An 18,837-nucleotide genomic window follows, 5' to 3' on the forward strand; every position below is an offset into this window, starting at 1 on the left:
AAAATAATTAACTTTGTGTTTTAAACGTCGTTTCACGTCTCATGATCGTCAACATAGTAATCGTTGAAATTGTTATCAATGGGACAAAAATAAGACCATCATTTAGAGAAAACAGGAGTAAAGTCCACCACATTTGCCAGTCTCAGCCGTCCACTTTCTGACGTTACACATAACGCTGATGGCATTTGTGGCGTCAAAGGCCCCTTTGGTATACTCCTCGCCGACAAGACGAAGGGACACCGACGGCGAGGTCGATGTTGACGTGTGGAGGCTCCGTCCTGGCCTGCGGTTGTTAATGGCAGCGTCCGAGAGAGGGTTAAGCTTCTCAGATACTTATAGTATAAAGCCACTGTGTGTTGCTCATCTCATATACTCCATCGCTCATCATAACACTCGATGGTAGGCTCCCAAGAAAATATCACAAAGTGGCCCCGGGTCGTAACCGTGGGAATCCCACTCCCTTCCCCCCTATGTCCTTGCACTCCCAGCAAAAATACGATTTTCCACTTCGGTGATCAAATTCGAGCTGATACGGGGGTGTTCACTTACCCTTCAGTGTCTAACCTTCCTCACCAACTCTGTCCTTCTGTTTTGCCCTTCATTTTTATGCTTTTAATGTTTAATGTGAGATTCTGCAACTCTTGTCTTTGACTGCATTGTAAAGTGTCTCTTCGTTTCCAGAAAAGTGCTATATAACTAAGATGGAGGAGGGATACATGGTACATGATACATGTTGACCCTCGTGTCTCTCTGTGTTGTCCCTCCAGACGGGAACTTTGCGGACGCCGTGTTTCGCTTCAACGCCAACGTCTCTTACAGCGGAGTCCTCCACGCCGTCACACAGGACGTGAGTGTCACGCCCGTCACTAAGGGCTGTCTTACCCTGTCTTTTCTTCTACCTGTGCGTCTGTCTGTCTGTCTGTCTGTCTGTCTGTCTGTCTGTCTGTCTGTCTGTCTGTCTGTCTGTCTGTCTGTCTGTCGTTCTGTCTGTCGTTCTGTCTGTCGTTCTGTCTGTCGTTCTGTCTGTCGTTCTGTCTGTCGTTCTGTCTGTTGTTCTGTCTGTTCGTCTGTGTGTCTGTCTGTCTCTCTGTTTGTCTGTCTGTCTGTTGTTCTGTCTGTTCGTCTGTGTGTCTGTCTGTTTCTCTGTCTGTTTCTCTGCTTGTCTGTCTATCCCTGGGATGTAAGTCCTTCTGTTGGTCTTCTGTGCGTCTGTGTGTATAGTTGTATGTGTGTGTGTGTGGTAAGCATTCATCTGAGAAGACATTGCATATCTTCTTCTCTTCCTCCCCCCTTTCCTCCTCCAGGGCCTGTTCTCGGAGAACAAGGAGAAGCTGATCAACAACGCCATCCTGGCCCTGCTGTCCCAGGACACGGAGCTGCCGGGGCCCAACACCGAGCTGGAGAGCCACTTCCAGGCCATCCGCCGCCTGGTCGCCTCCAAGGCCGGCTTCCAGGCCTTCACACAGCTGCCAAAGTAAGGACCCCCAGACCTCCCATCCCTGCACCCCCAGTACCCCTGAAACCCCTGTACCCTGAAACCCCCGTACCACCAGGCCCCCGTATTCCCAGACCCCCCCCTATCCCAAGACCCCAATCCCCCCCCTGACCCCACTCCCCAAACCCCTGTATGGTGCGTCCTCACAGATACAGAGCCAGATACACACTAGAGCCCTAGGGCTGACAGCAGGTCTTGTTACTGTCTGCTGCCGTTACGACCCCCTGATTGGAGTACCCATCTATCTAGCCCTTTATCTCCACAACGGGCGCTACAGTAAGAGTCACTGAAGCTTAACGTACAAAGCGCACCTCAAGGCCAGGGTGGGGGGGCCGCGAGGGAGTTTGAATCCTAGCCAGAGGCCAGGCCCTTGGTTCAATCCCCAATGTCCCCCTTGCATAGCTGCTGATACTCCAATCACGCGCGTCCCTTTGTAACTGAGCGTCTGCTCATAACCAGACCTGTGTTTGCTTTGTCCAGACTAGTTCTCGAAAAAATGCCTGGCGTTGAAACCCTTTAGCAAAGTTCTCTGACTCGCTAGGAAAGTAGGATTTTTTTTGCAGTACGCTTTGATGTCTAAACACGCACCCGCACACACTTACACACGCGTGGTAAGAGTTGGTGTTTGTATTTGTGTGTGTGTGGTAAGTTGTTGACGTGCTCTGTCGTTTCAAGGTCTGTCCACGGGGCGGGAGCCACTGATGGAACGTAAATATGAATCCATGCATCTCAGTCTCTCCGCTCTCATGCTCAGCCATCGTCCTCTCCTCTTCCTCCTCCATCGTCCTCCTCTCCCTTCAGCACCTTCCTCGTCTTGTCGTCTCCTCTCCTCTGTCCTCTCACCTCTCTGTTATCCTTCTCCTCCTCCTGCGTCATCCTCGTCTTTCTCCTCACTTCATCCGCTGTTCATTTCTCCTCTCTTCCTCTCCCTTCCTTTTCTTCGCTCATCTACCTCACCTCACCTCTCTCCTCCTCTCCTCTCCTCGTCCATCCTCTCCTCTCCTCTCCTCTCCCATCCTCCTTCTCTCCTCTCCTCTTGCTCTATCTTTCTTCTGGAGAAGAGTAAGGAAAGGTACTTGCTCGTCCCTCCTTTGTGCTCCTCTCTGCTCTGGCTTGTTGTGCTCTTGTGTCTCTCCTCTTCCTCTCTTATCCTCCTCCTCCTCTCCTCAGTCAGCCAGTCAGCCAGCCACCCAACCACCCAGTCAGTCAGTCAGTCAGTCGGTCAGTGGGCAAGCCTGCCAGCCATTCTCTCTCCTCCCCTTGGTCACCATCATCTCACACTCAGTCCTTAATGGCTTGGCATATATCTGATTAGAGATGTGATGTCTATATACCCCTCGAACCATAACTCTATATATATATGTGTGTGTGTGTATATCTCTGTATATGTATCTCTAGTAGCCTCCCCCTCTGGGGCTCTAAGGAGGTAGAGGAGGGCATTGCTTGTGCTGTGTGTTGTGTGTTGGATGATTTAAAACGTTCACCACTCAAGTAGCCTGCTGATGCTTGCTGGAATATCACGGAGGACTTTTAATTTGAAAAAACTGCTTAGACAGATGAGTTAACCATTTATTGAGAAAAGGATTAACTACTTAAGCAACTAATGGTGATAAGGCCATTAATATGTCATATTAATGTTGTATTGATATTAATGTATTCCTATTTTTTTCTCTATTTAATTTATTTGTACTTTATATACTTTATATTTGAACATGCGCTCTAAAAACATTTGCTGTGATTGCTGTGTGCTGTTATCTTGTTTCCATTTATCTATATATTCCTGCGTGATGTGTTGCGTTTTAGAGCTTGTGTGTGTGTTTGTTGGTGTTAAGCTTGTGTGTGTGTGTGTTTGTTGTTGTTTGCTTGTGTTTGTGTATCTTCCAGGTTCAGGGAAAAGCTGGGTGTGAAGACGGTGAAGGCTTTGAAGCGAAACAATAACAGCGTGACCCACGCCGCCATAGACATGCTCTGTGCTCTGATGTGTGTAAGTACCTCACCCCAACGCCCCACTTTATATAACACATCATAACACAAGACCTACTCTATCTAGATAGACATGCTCTGTGCGCTGATGTTTGCAAGTACCTAACCCTCACCCTAACACCAGGCAATAACACACTTTATGCAACACAATAACACGCATGAATAAAAAATAAATAAAAAAAAGCAAAATTGAAAATGTTCACAACAGTAATACGGCCACAGTCACGGTATCATGCCTCCGTCTCTCCGTCTCCCTCCCTCTGTGTCTCTGTCTCTCAGCCCATGCACGACGACTATGACCTGCGTCAGGAGCAGTTGAACAAGGCCTCCCTGCTGTCCTCCAAGAAGTTCCTGGAGAACCTGCTGGAGAAGTTTATCAGCAACGTGGTGCGGAGCCCCCCCCTCTCTCTCTCCCTCTCTCTCTGTCGGCCCTCTATCAGCGCGCTGCAGGCCCCGCGCTCTTTAAGTATTCATGGCGCTGTCGGGGTGATTCACAAGCGCCGGCGTCAGGATGATTCATGTGCAGCCGTCAGACAGCTGCTACTTTGTCAAAGTCTGGAGCCGTCCTCTCCGCTTGGAGTCGTGACGGTTCAATCATCAGCTTCTAGCTTTTATCCGGCAGCGCTGCACAGGCACGCAAATATCAAGAGCAAGGCAACGCCGCTGCATAGAAACCACTGTCGCTATAGCAACGCCACCATCACTACATCAACAACAACGCCACAATAGAAGCATCACCATACACATAGAAACACCACCTTCATCATAGAATCACCACCATTATCCAAGAATCACCACCATCACCATAGCAGCACCACGATAAGCATAGCTACACCACCCTCACAATAGTAACACCACCATCAACCTCACCTTAGAGACAACACCAAAGCAACACAACAATCAATATAGTTACAACACCATCACCTAATACACCACCATCACAATAGCAGCACCGTCATTGCTGTAACAACACCATCATGACTATGGCAGCACCACCATCGCCACAACAGCAACGTCACCACCACATAAACCGAACCACCCCCTCATTTTCACTTTTATGTGAGAGACGTGCAGCTGCTAAACTCTTTCCTCTCTCTCTCTCTCTCTCTCTCTCTCTCTCTCTCTCTCTCTCTCTCTCTCTCTCTCTCTCTCTCTCTCTCTCTCTCTCTCTCGTCCCTCAGGACCACGGCACCGGGGCCCTGGTCATCAGCTCCCTGCTGGACTTCCTGACCTTTGCCCTCTGCGCGCCCTACAGTGAGACCACGGAGAGCCAGCAGTTTGACATGCTGCTGGAGATGGTCGCCTCCAACGGTCGCACCCTCTTCAAGCTCTTCCAGGTCAGAGGTCAACCAGGCGGACCACGATCAAGCCATCCCTCTTGGCGATTGTTTTATACTGACACACACTCATCGCTGCTGTCACACCATCACACAGCGACGCTTTGGAGAATCCCACATGCACTAAGGCCCAATCCCATTTCTACCCCTTACCCCTTCCCTTTACCTCTCCCCCTTGTTTTGAAGGGGTAAGGGGAAGGGGTAAGGGGTAGAAATGGGATTGGGCCTAAATCAGGAATTATAGCAGTATCCGGTCTACCAAAACAAAAACTGTTCACGCCAGTTAAATCCCCCGAGGCGAGGGGAATACGAACATGACGAGAGCGTCTGGGGGACCCCTTTAATGTCGGGGCCAACTCTCTCAGGAGCGACGTCGATGTGTATCGCATCGTTGCGTTCTTCTTGCCGCAGTTGTTGAATAGAGTTGCGTTGTGTGTTCTGCTGCAGCACCCGTCCATGGCCATCGTGAAGGGAGCCGGTCTGGTGATGAAAGCCATCATTGAGGTGAGTCATCTAACAATAGTCATCCCTTGTTATTATACCGCACTGTAATGAACCATACAAGTGGGTGCTGGTTGTTTGTTTTTACCTGTGTGCTGGCTTTAACCTTTCCATGTCTATTGCATCTTCTAATCGTATTATGGGTAATCTATTTTTACTGATAATCTTCCATTTCTTCCTGTAATAAAGCCTTTCAGTAAATGAAAAGACAACACTTGACCTTTAGATCATGATATCAGTTAGCTATTTCCTCACGAACAATATCTCGTCTATTCACTTTGATACGTCATCCTGCTAGGAATGAGGATTGTAATTCCCTTTGGGACCGTGGATACTGACCTGCGTCTCTCTCTCTCTATCTCTCTCTCTCTCTCTCTCTCTCTCGTTAGGAGGGAGACAAGAACATCGCCACTAAGATGCAGGAGCTGGCTCTGAGTGAGGGAGCCCTGCCCAGACACCTACACACCTCCATGTTCACCATCAGCTCTGACCAGAGGATGCTGACCAACAGGTCTGCACACGCACACGCACACGCACACACACACACACACAAACACACACGCACACACATACACGCACACACACACACACACACACACACACACACACACACACACACACACACACACACACACACACACACACGGGCACGCACATATACACACACATACTTACACACACATACATACACACACATACGCACACACACAAACACACACACACAAACACACACACACACACGCATACACGCACACTTGCAGGTCTGAATAGCGTTGGTCTGTTACTGACTGGTTCCTGACTGGTTCCCTGGCAGACAGCTGAGTCGCCACCTGGTGGGTCTCTGGACGGCGGAGAACCCCACCGCCATGAACCTGCTGAAGAGGATTCTGGTAGGAGCCCACCCCACGCCCCCCACCCTCTAGAGTCAGACCCCCACCCAGCCTACCACCCCCACCCCACCCCCCCACCCCCACCTCTGCACCCACAGCTCTTCCCAGCTCCTCGTTAACTCCCACGTGCAGAAGCACCGTGTGCCATCACAGTCTGTCCCCAGTTAGCATGATGCTCTGTGGATTAGCTAACCTGCTCTCCGCTCTCCCCCCCCCCCCCCCCCCCCCCCCCCCCCCCCCCCACCAGCCCACCGGCCTGCTGGCTTACCTGGACAGCCCTGACCCCGTCCCTGAGAAGGACACGGACAGGATGCACATCCGGGACAACCTCAAGATCGCCACGGTAACAGACAAACAGACAAGTTATATTAACTTGGTTACGACGAACCACAACTATGCCGGTGTCTCGGGGAATAAACCAACCGAGCCTGGCCTAGAAGGTTCCCCCGCTCACCCTGGATGTCCACCATCTACATGTAGGCATCCTCGATGCCCTACTGCCTACCTCAATAATTGACAGTCTTAGTTATTGAAGTCTGCTGGTCAAACGGGGTCAAGTGTGTCTTGATATTTCCCAGGATTATTTAACAAGCTCCTGAGAAGGAAAAGCGAGCTTGGCGTGCCCCCCCCCCCCCCCCTTTGTATTCGTGATGACGAGGCGTTGAGCTGTCTTGTGGTCCCGGTCTCGTAGGACCAGATGGGCCGGGTCAAGGTGCCCGACTGGCAGCGCATGGCGGGCAAGGCGGCCAAGGAGGTGGAGAAGTTTGCCAAGGAGAAGGCCGACATCGTTCTGATGCACTGGAGGGACAAGATGGGCATCGTGAAGAAGGAGGTGAGGCCAACACCTTCCTGCTCCCGTGGGGGCAAGGGTCACCGGGTCACAGGGTCACAGGGTCATCCATGGGCGTTTTCCCATTAGCCCTTTTGGCCGTGCCGAGCCGTACTGTTGCATACCGTGCAGATTTGCGTTGCCACTACCATTTTAACACGCATAGCTGTGCTGTGCCGTAACTCGCTCGAGATGGATAGATGGTCTCAGAGGTCGGGCCAGAGTGAGCCCGCCCCGAAGTGGGCAGCGGTGACGTCAGCCCTGGTGGCTGTTTGGAGCGAGAAGTTGTGGAGATATAGACCTACTAAACTACAATAAACTTGGCGGTCATACACCTATCCTTGTCAATGAGACGCATCGCCACGAAGAGAATGGCTAGAGTTCTCAACAGCCTGATTCTTTATTATTGTTCGTTCCTGTAATTACACATGCCTAATTAAAAAGGGTAATGAAGGTTTAATAGAAGCGCGCACGGGGGAGATGTTATGTTGATGATATTCTCTTGCAAAACTAAATAGCATGCTGAAAAGGACAGATTTCTTGGACATTGGAAAATATTTCACCCCATTAGGTCGATATTTAACATATTTTTTTCCTTGTGAAAATATTTGTGAAACATTGTCTAATGTGTAAACAGGACTTATCCGAACTAAATCTGGTATCAACAAGCTTTTGAGATTAGGAGGCAAAAAAGGGAAGCACGTCATCTGTTAGAGCTCCACCTTCGGCGGAATAGCCCGCTTGTAATGGAAATGCAAATCTGCCGAGCCGGGCCAGTGTAGTATAGCATAGTTTAAAAAACACTGTGATTTGTGCTTAGCTTAGCTAGCTTCTGGTTCATTTTCTTGAGTCAGTCTGCTTTGCTCCTGCGGCAGTCAGTCCCTTCTCGGGGGTCTCACGGGTCACAAGGTCTGGCATGTGTGACCTGTGCTTAGCATGGATAGCTGCTGCCGCTGCTGCTGCTGCAGTGTCTTTGGAGTCTGCTCTGCTGATCCACCAGGGCCAGACATGCCCGTGCTTTGTATAATGACCGATGGAAACAATTCGTTTTGGCCGCTTCCAGGGCTATCGCGAGTATGCTGCCACCTAAGGGTAGTGTGTGTGTGTGTGTGTGTGTGTGTGTGTGTGTGTGTGTGTGTGTGTGTGTGTGTGTGTGTGTGTGTGTGTGTGTGTGTGTGTGTGTGTGTGTGTGTGTGTGTGTGTGTGTCCTTCGTTTGCAGCTGTGTGTGTTTTCTTCAAATCTGAATGAAACTGATTTCTGCTGCAGATCTAATTTGACATGGAACACGAAGTTCTGTTCGTTATTTCGATCCTGCTTTTGTTTTCATGGCTGACAACAAGCTAATCAAATCGTTTTTTGGTCCGTTTTGCCTGTAGCATGAAGCACATTATGTTTTGCATGTTCACTACTGGGGAATACTTAATAATAAATTAATAAATGTAATTATTTTGATTTAATTAATGATCCTACTAACCTAGTACCTGCAGTCCAAAATTAAGATTTTCCACAGTGTGTTCGTGATGATTAATTATGTCACAGTTTCTATGACGACCGTTCATTAATCTCTCCTGTGTTGTGTCTCTGCCCCTCCCCTCACCTTGTCTTGATTTCTTTCCTGTCAATCAATGTAGCAGGACAGGAATAACCTGGTAAGTAGCACTGGCCAATGGGATCAATCTGTTCTTCTTCATTTGACCCGCCCTCTTTGTCACGGTCATCATCAGAGACCATTATCCCATCCGTTTTTTTCCAGATGTGTGTGTGTGTGTCCAAATGGTTCTGCTGTTGTAGCTCTCGCACCTTCCCTTCGTGGTTTTCAGCTTCTTGTGTCATGTCAAAGACATCGTCTTAATTCATATCTCACCAGTCATGACATCATACTGTCACCACATCCTCTCGCATTCGCTTTCTCTGTCTCTCTCTTTCCTCCATTCTCTCTGTCCGTCTCGCTCTCTTTCCTCCATTCTCTCAGTCTGTCTCTCTCTCTTTCTCCATTCTCTCTGTCCGTCTCGCTCTCTTTCCTCCATTCTCTCAGTCTGTCTGTCACACTTTCTCAATTCTCTCTGTCTGTATCCCTCTTTCCTAAAATCCCTCTATCTGTCTCTCTCTCCTTGTCCATCTGTCTCTCTCTCTTTGTCTATCTGTCTCTCTCTCTTTGTCTATCTGTCTCTCTCTCCTTGTCTATCTGTCTCTCTCTCTCTTTGGCTCGTCCACACTGCAAACCTTAGCGCTCAATTCAGATTTAATTATCAGAATTGATTTTTTAGGTTTGGCTGTTCACATTCATTTTTAAACATAGCCAATTTCCAATATTCACAAAAGCATCCCAGGGAGGAAACACAGGTGATATTGCGGCTGACTGATCACCTGAAAAGGAAAAAAATGTAATTGCTAATGGCCTTCCAACATCAATTCTATAAACTTCTATTTTCATGAGTCTCCCTTCACTGACTCCCTCCCTCGCAGCCTTCTTCCATATTGTATTCATTGAGTGACTCTCAGCAGCACAGAATGGTGACATGGACATGAGTTCCGATATGACATGGCATACTTTAGATATGTTTACCATGAGGTCACATTGCAAGACATCTGACCTGCATCGGATTTATGTCCACATATGAAAATGGCCCAAGTCAGAATTGAATATATCAGATTCCATGTGAATTGTGCTGTTCACACTACGGATTTGGGCCACTTTTGCTTGCAGTGTGAATGAGGTCTTTCCCTCACTTTCTCTTTCGGCTTTTTCTCTCTCTGTTGCTCTTTCTCTCTCTCTCTCCCCCTCTCTCTCCATACACACTCTGTGTAGCGTGTGTGGTGATGAAATGTTCTGTTTGATTCTAGAATCCCAACCAGAAGCCTGTCATCTTGCGGAAGAGGAGACAGAGAATCAAGATAGAGTCCAACTGGGAGCTGTTTTACTACAAGTACGTCTCGACTGCTGTGTACACATTTGTATATACACGCCCATATGTTCCTGCACACACCTGTACATACTTATACACCTCTATGAACACATTTTTACATACAAGTGTACACACCTGCACATAAATGATAGATACGTGTGTATATATATACACACCTGTGTTTACACACACTCACACACACAAACACACACACCTAGAAACCCCTGGTAAACCTCGGGAAACACAAAGACAACTCCACACTCCTCTAAACAGTTTACCCGCATATGAACCTACACCAGTTATTTGTTAACGGAGGATTATGTTATTACATTAGATTATTTGATGGCGTTATCAGCCAGTCTTTGAGGACCACCTTGTCTCTCGCCCCTCCCCAGGTTCCAGCTGGACCACGCCCGCTCCAACCTGATCTGGAACCTGAAGACGCGGGAGGAGCTCCGTGACGGCCTGGAGGGGGAGATGAGGGCCTTCAGCGTGGACCGCGAGCTGGGCAGCGCCAGCGTCATCTCCTGGAACCACCAGGAGTTTGAGGTCCAAGCAGAAAAATGACCCAAAAATGACCCCCGCCCACTAGAACAGAAATAGAGATAATTCAGTTTTCGGAAAGATTGCAATTCTTATTCGTCAACGTCGCTCGTAATCAAACTCCAACACACCCTGAAATGATCGTAGGGAAGCACCAACAATTTATTGTCTGAACTTGGCTCAACCCAGCTCATGAACTACACTTTAGTAGTAGTAGTTGGATGCTTCATGAACGTCACCTACATCATACTAAAATATATCATAGTACATTTACATGCATACAGTAATGTTAACTTAGTGGAAGAAACTTAATGTGAGTTGTACAATTACTGAAGGAAAAGCTGTAGAATGAAGTTTAGACTTTAACTTCTGAGTTGAACAGGTAACTAGGAACTACGTTGCTGTGTCTTAAGATCTTGTATCTTAACATCTTGATACCTTCTCTCTCCAGGTGCGGTACGATTGCCTTGCGGACGAGATCAAGATCGGAGATTATTACCTTCGCCTTCTGCTGGAGGAGGACGAGAACGACGAGTCCAGCGGCATCAAGAGATCGTAAGGCAACCAAGCAACCCGTTTACCATATCATGTCCTCTTAAGACACTATCGCCTACATTTACCAACCTTGACTGGCTGAACATCAGTCAGTACTGGTGAGCCCTGGTGGACCAACCCATTTACACCTTTAAGTCCTCTTAAATCAGTACATTGTATATATTTACCAACCTTGCACACAGCATTGACTGAAATAAGAACGTATGTGAGGACTCATTGAGTTCAGACGCAAAAAAAAAAAAAATTAAATTAATCTTTTAAACTACTGAGGACATAATGAGTTAAAAGGTCTTAAAATAAGTCTCCATAAATCCTTATGCAATGAATCCATTAAATTATATTAATTTAAAAAAAAATTAAAACTGTTGCAGCGATCCTGTACTCATCTCTGGTTGTACTTTGAAACCTGGTCCAGTACAACTTTCATCACTTTCATGTGTTCTCAATTCATTATAAAAAGTATGTACAGGAGCCTTCATCTCTCTCCGCTTCCCTCTCTCCCTCCCCTCCCCCTCTTTCTCTCTTTCTCCCCCTCTCTCTCCCTCCCCCTCCCTCTCTCTCTCCCTCCCCCTCCCTCTCTCTCTCCCTTCCCCCCTAGGTATGAGTTTTTCAACGAGCTGTACCACCGCTTCCTGCTCACCCCCAAGGTGTCCATGAAGTGTTTGTGTCTGCAGGCGCTGGCCATCGTCTACGGGAAGTGCTGTGAGGAGATCGGACCCTTCATCGACACCAAGTACATCGTCGGCATGCTGGACAGAGTATGTATACCATACCACAACCCTATTTTATTACCGCTTTTGTTTTCATTTTATTCCAGTTATTTGTTAACACTATCGCTTCTCCTATTCATTGAGAAAAAAATACAAAAATATAGATATATATATATAGATATATATTACTGTTATTTTTATATTTCATTTCATAATGATTATTATTACTATGCACAACACAATATTTCTCTGTCTTGTTGTGTTTTCAGTGTACGGACCGACTGGAGCGAGACAGAATCATTCTCTTCATCAACAAACTTATCCTCAACAAGGTCAGCTAACATAAATAACCTAGCTTGCATTAGCCACCTGGCTCACTTAAACCAGCTTGCTAGTTTTTGCCACCTGGCTCACTTTAGCCAACTTGTTAACATTAGCCAACGTTTTACATTAGAAACCTGGAAAGAATTAGCCAACTAGCTTATGTTGACAAGCTACCAAGTTGAAGTTAGTCACTGTGCCTTCTCAATATATTTCAGATCCCATTCTTGTTGTTATTCAGATTATTTAATCTGTTCCGCGTTTTCTTTGTCATAGAAAAACGTGAAGGAGGTGATGGACTCCAACGGGGTGCGGATCATGGTGGACCTCCTCACCCTGGCCCACCTCCACACCAGCAGGGCCACGGTCCCACTACAGGTACACCAGATCCCAGTAGATGTACTGGGAGAAGGTCTGTTATGTGGCATAACAACGTCATCCCAATTCACTTGGAATCCCATGACTACACTGTGTTTTTATACAAATAGGTTTTACGAGGATTCATATTTGATTATGAAATTACTTTAAAAGTTGACTCGCTATTTGAAGGATGAATCATCCAATTGAACTGGTTGAATATGTTTGTGTTATAATCTGTCCTAAGAATAATTCTACACTAATGTAAAATGAGGTTCACAAAAATATTTGATATTGACACACAAATGAACGGGCTAATCTTGAACGAACCCTCAGACCAACGTTATCGAGGCGTCCGCGGACATGAAGAGAGAGAGTGAGAAGGAGTGGTACTTCGGCAACGCAGACAAGGAGAGGAGAGGGCCCTTCAGTTATGAAGAGGTATGGACGTCAGCTCGCTTGGATTCTCCATCTGTAATCCTGGGAGTGCTTCTTTCAGCATTTGAGCAGTGGTTGGCAAACTTGCATCGTTACTCTTTAACTGTTAAGTCACATATCAGATCAAAGTTTATTCAAAGCGCCTTGCAGTGAATTCAAATGCGTACATTAAAGTCGGGGTTAGGCATCTTGCTCTAGGACGCCTCCAGGCAGACTCTTTGGGGGTTGAACCCAGGACGTTTCATCTGGTCTCCGGGCTGTCCTCCCCACCCGCTCATCCTTCAGGCTAACGTGTGCTCTGTGCTCCGGCTCCAGATGCAGGAGTTCTGGAGCGCGGGCGTGCTAACCGCTAAGACGAGGTGCTGGGCGCAGGGCATGGACGGCTGGCGCCCCCTGCAGGCCATCCCTCAGCTCAAGTGGTGTCTCCTAGCAACAGGCCAGGCGGTGATGAATGAGACGGACCTGGCCACACTCATCCTCAACATGCTGATCAGCATGTGCTCCTACTACCCCAGCAGGTAACCATGTTAGCCGTGCTTAGTGTTTCGTAGCCTAGTCCACGCCACCCTACCACTTAACTTCATCTATTAAAGCCTATCTTGGAAGAGTTTTCCCTAGCCTAACATAACCTTTCCCAGCCTTGTCTAGTTTAGCCTAGCCTAACCTAGCGTGGTTAAGTTTAGCCATAGGCTAGCCTAATTTAGCCTAACTTTTCCTAACCTAGCCTTTACTGGCTTAGCCTAAAATAGCTCTGGCTAACCTAGTTTATCCTCCCTTATCCCAGTCTAGATGAGCCTACCGTCTTAGCCTTATTTAGCAAAGTTTAGCCTATCTTGGCATAGCATGTGAAGCAAACTGTGTGTTCTCCCAGGGACCAGGACAACGCCATCATCCGCCCGCTGCCCAAGATCAAGAGGCTGATCAGCGACAACACCTGCCTGCCTCACATCGTCCAGGTGAGCCCAGAGCGGTCTGCTCTCAGTCAGACAGGAAGCATCAGAGGGGTCTTACATTTGGTTCAGGGGTTTAGAATCCTGTGATCATATTCAAAATAAGACACTTATTCTCAACCAATTAAAATTAAAATGTAAAAATGTTCAATGTCCAATTATCTTTGGGAAAATCCAAATCCAAACCTCAACCAATCCATGACCCAGTATCGGTTTCAAACTCTGTGTGTGTTTTTGTGTCTCCAGCTGCTCTTGACCTTCGACCCCATCCTGGTGGAGAAGGTGGCCAACATGCTCTACCTGGTGATGCAGGACAACCCCAACCTCCAGCGCCTGTACCTCACCGGGGTCTTCTTCTTCATCATGATGTACACCGGCTCCAACGTGCTGCCCGTCGCCAGGTCAGGGAGCGCACACACACACACACACACACACACACACACACACACACACACACACACACACACACACACACACACACACACATGGATACACACTTTGTAATGCCATTGGCTCAAATTATTTGCTCTAATTATGAAATGTACTTTTTATTTGACAATTTTCCTGCTCTTATGTTGTTTTCTTTGTCAAGAACTCTGTATTGCCATTTTCGCGTGAACAGCGCTGTATAAATACGGTTTGATGGATTTGACATTAATATGTATGCCCTCACATGCTCATACACACATAAATGGCGAGACATTGACATAAATCCCCATGCAGACTCAGACACACAGACAAATACACAAACACACACATCCTGATCCTCGACTCCTTCTTGACACCCCTGCAGGTTCCTGAAATACACTCACCTCAAACAGGCCTTCAAGTCCGAGGAGGTAACCCCCCCCCCCCACACACACACACACACACACCTGATCCCTTAAAAGCATAGTAAATAGTAAAGAGCGTCAGTCTGCCCCTCTGACCTGTGACCTGTGACCTTGCTGTGCAGTCCAAAGGGCAGGACATTGTGCAGCGCAGCGTGCTGGGCCCGGTGCTGCCCGAGGCCATGGTGTGCTACCTGGAGAACTACGAGGCCGAGCGCTTCTCGGAGATCTTCCTGGGGGAGTTTGACACGCCCGAGGCCATCTGGAGCAGCGAGATGAGGTCAGGTCACCCCCTCTAAACCGGGATGAGTGAGGCCGTACCGGTACCTGGTCGGGGTCAGAATGCATACTCAGATTTGAGGACATTTGGTAGAACTAGCTTCTAGAAAAGATCATAGTGACTGAACAGAGTGCTGTAGGAGTTATAACACTGACACAAGGGGAGAAGAGTATTTTATTTGGTTTTAGTGGTAGTGCATAATGGATGGGTCAGGGATGGTTCAGTCAGAACTCCTTCCCACCAGGTGTCTGTCAGCAAGTACTGGGTCTTTATTTAGATATATGATGATGGGATATGATGATTTTTGCCTTTTGGATGGACAAGAGAGTGAATACACAGGACACTGAAGACACAGGACAGGACAGTGAAGAAAGAAGAGTGAAGACACAAGACATTAAAGACACAGGACAATGAAGACGTATGACAATGAGGACAGGACAGTGAAGGAACAGGACAGTGGGTTGAAGAAGAGGGAGGGAATGACCTGTAGCACAGGACCCCAGGTCGGAATCAAACCTGAGTCGCTACAGACTAGACTCTTTTCATGTCGGTATTTGACCGTCTTCCCCATGTTTTAAAACATTATACACCTCCAGGCGTCTCATGATCGAGAAGATCGCCGCCCACCTGGCGGACTTCAGCCCGCGGCTGCAGAGCAACACGCGGGCCCTGTACCAGTACTGCCCCATCCCCGTGGTCAGCTTCCCCCAGCTGGACAACGAGCTCTTCTGTAACATCTACTACCTCAGGCACCTCTGTGACGCTGTGCACTTCCCCGGCTGGCCCATCCGAGACCCGGTAACGTGACCCGTCGTGTTTAGTTTAGTTATTTCCTTCCAGTGGTAGGCAGTGTCCGAACCACTCAACCAATTAAAAAAAAAAGAAATATGTATACACAGACTCGTTTGCACCTACCTGGTGCATGTCCGAGTATGCATGAAATTATATTTAAAAATAACTGAAAGACCTAAATTGAAAAGGCTCCAATTTGGTCCTTAAAGAGGTAACGATGTATCCCAAATGAGTCGAACTATAACAGTCTGCAACAGACTGTTATGTTCCACCTGCAATACACCTGCGTCCATCTTTACTGTGCGCACCTGTAATCTGATCCTAATGGCCAGCCTGATCATCACACAAGTTAAACAGCGCTTTCATGCACTCGTGTTGGATTGAGGAGCTGACCTTGTGTTGTGTATTTATGTGTCCTTTGTCTCTGCTACCCCCTGCAGGTGAAACTACTAAAGGACACCCTGGAGGCGTGGAAGAGAGAGGTGGAGAAGAAACCTCCGTCCATGTCTGTAGACGAAGCGTATGAGGTCCTCAACCTGCCCAAAGGACAGGGACAGTGAGTTAACCCCGGGACACCACGATGTTGTTCACCCTCCTCCTACAGTCAAACCCCCTAACCACCACACCAGACTATCCCCTAGAATAGATTATCCACTAGACTAGACTATCAACTAGAATAGATTATCAACTAGACTAGACCATCCACTAGAAGAGATTATCCACTAGACTAGACTATCAACTAGAATAGATTATCAACTAGACTAGACCATCCACTAGAATAGATTATCAACTAGACAAGACCATCCACTAGAATAGATTATCAACTAGACTAGACTATCAACTAGAATAGATTATCCACTAGACTAGACCATCCACTAGAATAGATTATCCACTAGACTAGACCATCCACTAGAATAGATTATCCACTAGACTAGACTATCAACTAGAATAGATTATCCAATAGACTAGACCATCCACTAGAATAGAATATCCACTAGAACCAGAATAATCGATAGAATGAAAGCGAGTGGTAGATATTGTCTGATAATGCATTATATAAAGTTAAATATAGTTATGTATATTTTCGAAGTACAAAAATGTATATCATCTTGCACTTGAATAAACAAATAAATAATTTACATGAGTACATTTGGATTAATGAATGAATGGCTTTAAATGCCCCTCTCTGTTCCCCTCGTCTTATGTCAAACTTGTGTTCGTGTGTTTGTCCTCAGGCATGATGAGAGTAAGATCAGGAAGGCCTACTTCCGCCTGGCCCAGAAGTACCACCCTGACAAGAACCCAGAGGGCAGGGTGGGTGTCTGCCTCTAACTTGTACCTACACCTAGCAAGCCTGAGCTTCCTGTGTACCTAATATGTACCCACACCTAACCAGTGTGTACTGGTTACCTTATATGTGCTTGCCACTAACCAGAATGTAGTTCCTGTGTACCTAATATGTACCTCAACCTAATCAGTGTGTAATTAATGTTGCATATGAACATATACGAAAAATGTACGCATACACTGGCTGAGAAACAGCTTTGTTCATGTTGTGTGTATTGGTCTCTGGATATCAAGTCAATACATGATATTTCTTGTAAAACATATGTTACGTTTATAAATCAAAATTGTACATTGACTACATTTATGCGAAAGTTCTCTCTGGCCTCTTAAAGGGCTTCATCATTCAAGTTTCCTGTTTACACAAGCTCACATCTCACCGCAAACCACACACCACACACCGCACACACAATTGAGCTCATACTTCTGTCTGTGTGTTTCCGTTTCTTTGTGTGCAGGATATGTTTGAGAAAGTGAACAAGGCCTATGAGTTCCTGTGCTCCAAGTCGGCCCGCATCGTAGACGGGCCCGACCCGGAGAACATCATCCTCATCCTGCAGGCCCAGAGCATCCTCTTCAACCGCTACAAGGAAGGTCGGTGGTCCACCGGAGCCAAGGGAGCCAGTGGACATGATGGAGCTGATAGGGCTACTGGAGCCAAGGGAGCTAGGGGACATAATGGAGCTGATAGAGCTACTGGAGCCAAGGGAGCCAGTGGACATAATGGAGCTGATAGAGCTACTGGAGCTAGGGGACATAATGGAGCTGATAGAGCTACTGGAGCTAGGGGACATAATGGAGCTGATAGAGCTACTGGAGCTAGGGGACATAATGGAGCTGATAGAGCTACTGGAGCTAGGGGACATACTGGAGCTGATAGAGCTACTGCAGCTAGGGGACATAATGGAGCTGATAGAGCTACTGGAGCTAGGGGACATAATGGAGCTACTGGAGCTAGGGGACATAATGGAGCTGATAGAGCTACCGGAGCCAAGGGAGCTAGCAGAGCCATTGAAGCTAGTGGACCTAAAATAGTTTATTAACCTACTGGAGCTCAGGGTGCTAGCAGAGCTAATGAAGCTGGTGCACCTAACAGAGTTTATTAAGCTACTTTAGCCCAGGGTGCTTATGAAGCTATTGGACCGAATAGAGCAAATTAAGCTATTTGACGTAATGTAGCTGATTAAGTTCCTGAAGCTCAAGGAGCTAACTATGCTAGTTGAGCTGGTGGAACTAATGTAGCTACTGAAGTTCAGGGAGCTAATGGATAGCCCACATAGCCACATAGCCCATAGCCCAAGTTGTTGCCATTTTTGTTCATTTAGCTGCTAAGGGGAAATTGTATGCATACATCTTTTATGTGAGAATTTGTAGTATCTCCCAGTACAATTAGATCATCAAACATAAATATTCAATGAGAAATGAGGAATACAAAATGTAATTGAATTTACAAATGATGCATTAATGTATAATTATGCAAAAAAAATTGAAACGTTTTCGCCCTTGGAACAGAACTGGAGCCCTACAAGTACGCCGGATACCCCATGCTCATCAAAACCCTCATCATGGAGACCAGCGACGTCCAGCTGTTCTCAAAGACCTCGCCGCTGCTGCCCGCGGGCACGGAGCTGGCCTTCCACACGGTCAACTGCTCCGCGCTGAACGCAGAGGAGCTACGGCGGGAAGAGGGCATCGAGGTACGGAGCTAGCTGGCAGGGATGGTGCAATTCAGTTCGCTGGTGGGGTAGCTACCACTCTGTTTAGTGGCGGGAAAT

At 47.2% G+C, this 18,837-nt stretch overlaps 1 protein-coding gene across 1 annotated transcript in view; it reads left to right on the forward strand.

The window, feature by feature from the left end:
- LOC130377185 (dnaJ homolog subfamily C member 13-like) overlaps window positions 1–18,837 on the forward strand; it is a 43,703-nt gene that overhangs the window by 14,173 nt on the left and 10,693 nt on the right. Inside the window, exons 12-39 of the mRNA XM_056584208.1 lie at window positions 768–847; window positions 1,305–1,474; window positions 3,380–3,479; window positions 3,758–3,865; window positions 4,660–4,815; window positions 5,263–5,319; window positions 5,706–5,827; window positions 6,131–6,206; window positions 6,454–6,549; window positions 6,898–7,038; window positions 8,671–8,685; window positions 9,881–9,963; window positions 10,338–10,491; window positions 10,937–11,040; window positions 11,639–11,798; window positions 12,020–12,082; window positions 12,348–12,449; window positions 12,765–12,869; window positions 13,182–13,384; window positions 13,738–13,822; window positions 14,063–14,217; window positions 14,610–14,655; window positions 14,772–14,926; window positions 15,523–15,724; window positions 16,159–16,274; window positions 16,954–17,032; window positions 17,521–17,656; window positions 18,575–18,759. Of these exons, the coding sequence (XP_056440183.1) occupies window positions 768–847; window positions 1,305–1,474; window positions 3,380–3,479; window positions 3,758–3,865; window positions 4,660–4,815; window positions 5,263–5,319; window positions 5,706–5,827; window positions 6,131–6,206; window positions 6,454–6,549; window positions 6,898–7,038; window positions 8,671–8,685; window positions 9,881–9,963; window positions 10,338–10,491; window positions 10,937–11,040; window positions 11,639–11,798; window positions 12,020–12,082; window positions 12,348–12,449; window positions 12,765–12,869; window positions 13,182–13,384; window positions 13,738–13,822; window positions 14,063–14,217; window positions 14,610–14,655; window positions 14,772–14,926; window positions 15,523–15,724; window positions 16,159–16,274; window positions 16,954–17,032; window positions 17,521–17,656; window positions 18,575–18,759 (3,254 nt within the window). The remainder of the gene's footprint in view (window positions 1–767; window positions 848–1,304; window positions 1,475–3,379; window positions 3,480–3,757; window positions 3,866–4,659; window positions 4,816–5,262; window positions 5,320–5,705; window positions 5,828–6,130; window positions 6,207–6,453; window positions 6,550–6,897; window positions 7,039–8,670; window positions 8,686–9,880; window positions 9,964–10,337; window positions 10,492–10,936; window positions 11,041–11,638; window positions 11,799–12,019; window positions 12,083–12,347; window positions 12,450–12,764; window positions 12,870–13,181; window positions 13,385–13,737; window positions 13,823–14,062; window positions 14,218–14,609; window positions 14,656–14,771; window positions 14,927–15,522; window positions 15,725–16,158; window positions 16,275–16,953; window positions 17,033–17,520; window positions 17,657–18,574; window positions 18,760–18,837) is intronic.

Source organism: Gadus chalcogrammus, chromosome 23 (assembly GCF_026213295.1).
Source record: "Gadus chalcogrammus isolate NIFS_2021 chromosome 23, NIFS_Gcha_1.0, whole genome shotgun sequence".
Lineage (NCBI taxonomy): Eukaryota > Metazoa > Chordata > Actinopteri > Gadiformes > Gadidae > Gadus > Gadus chalcogrammus.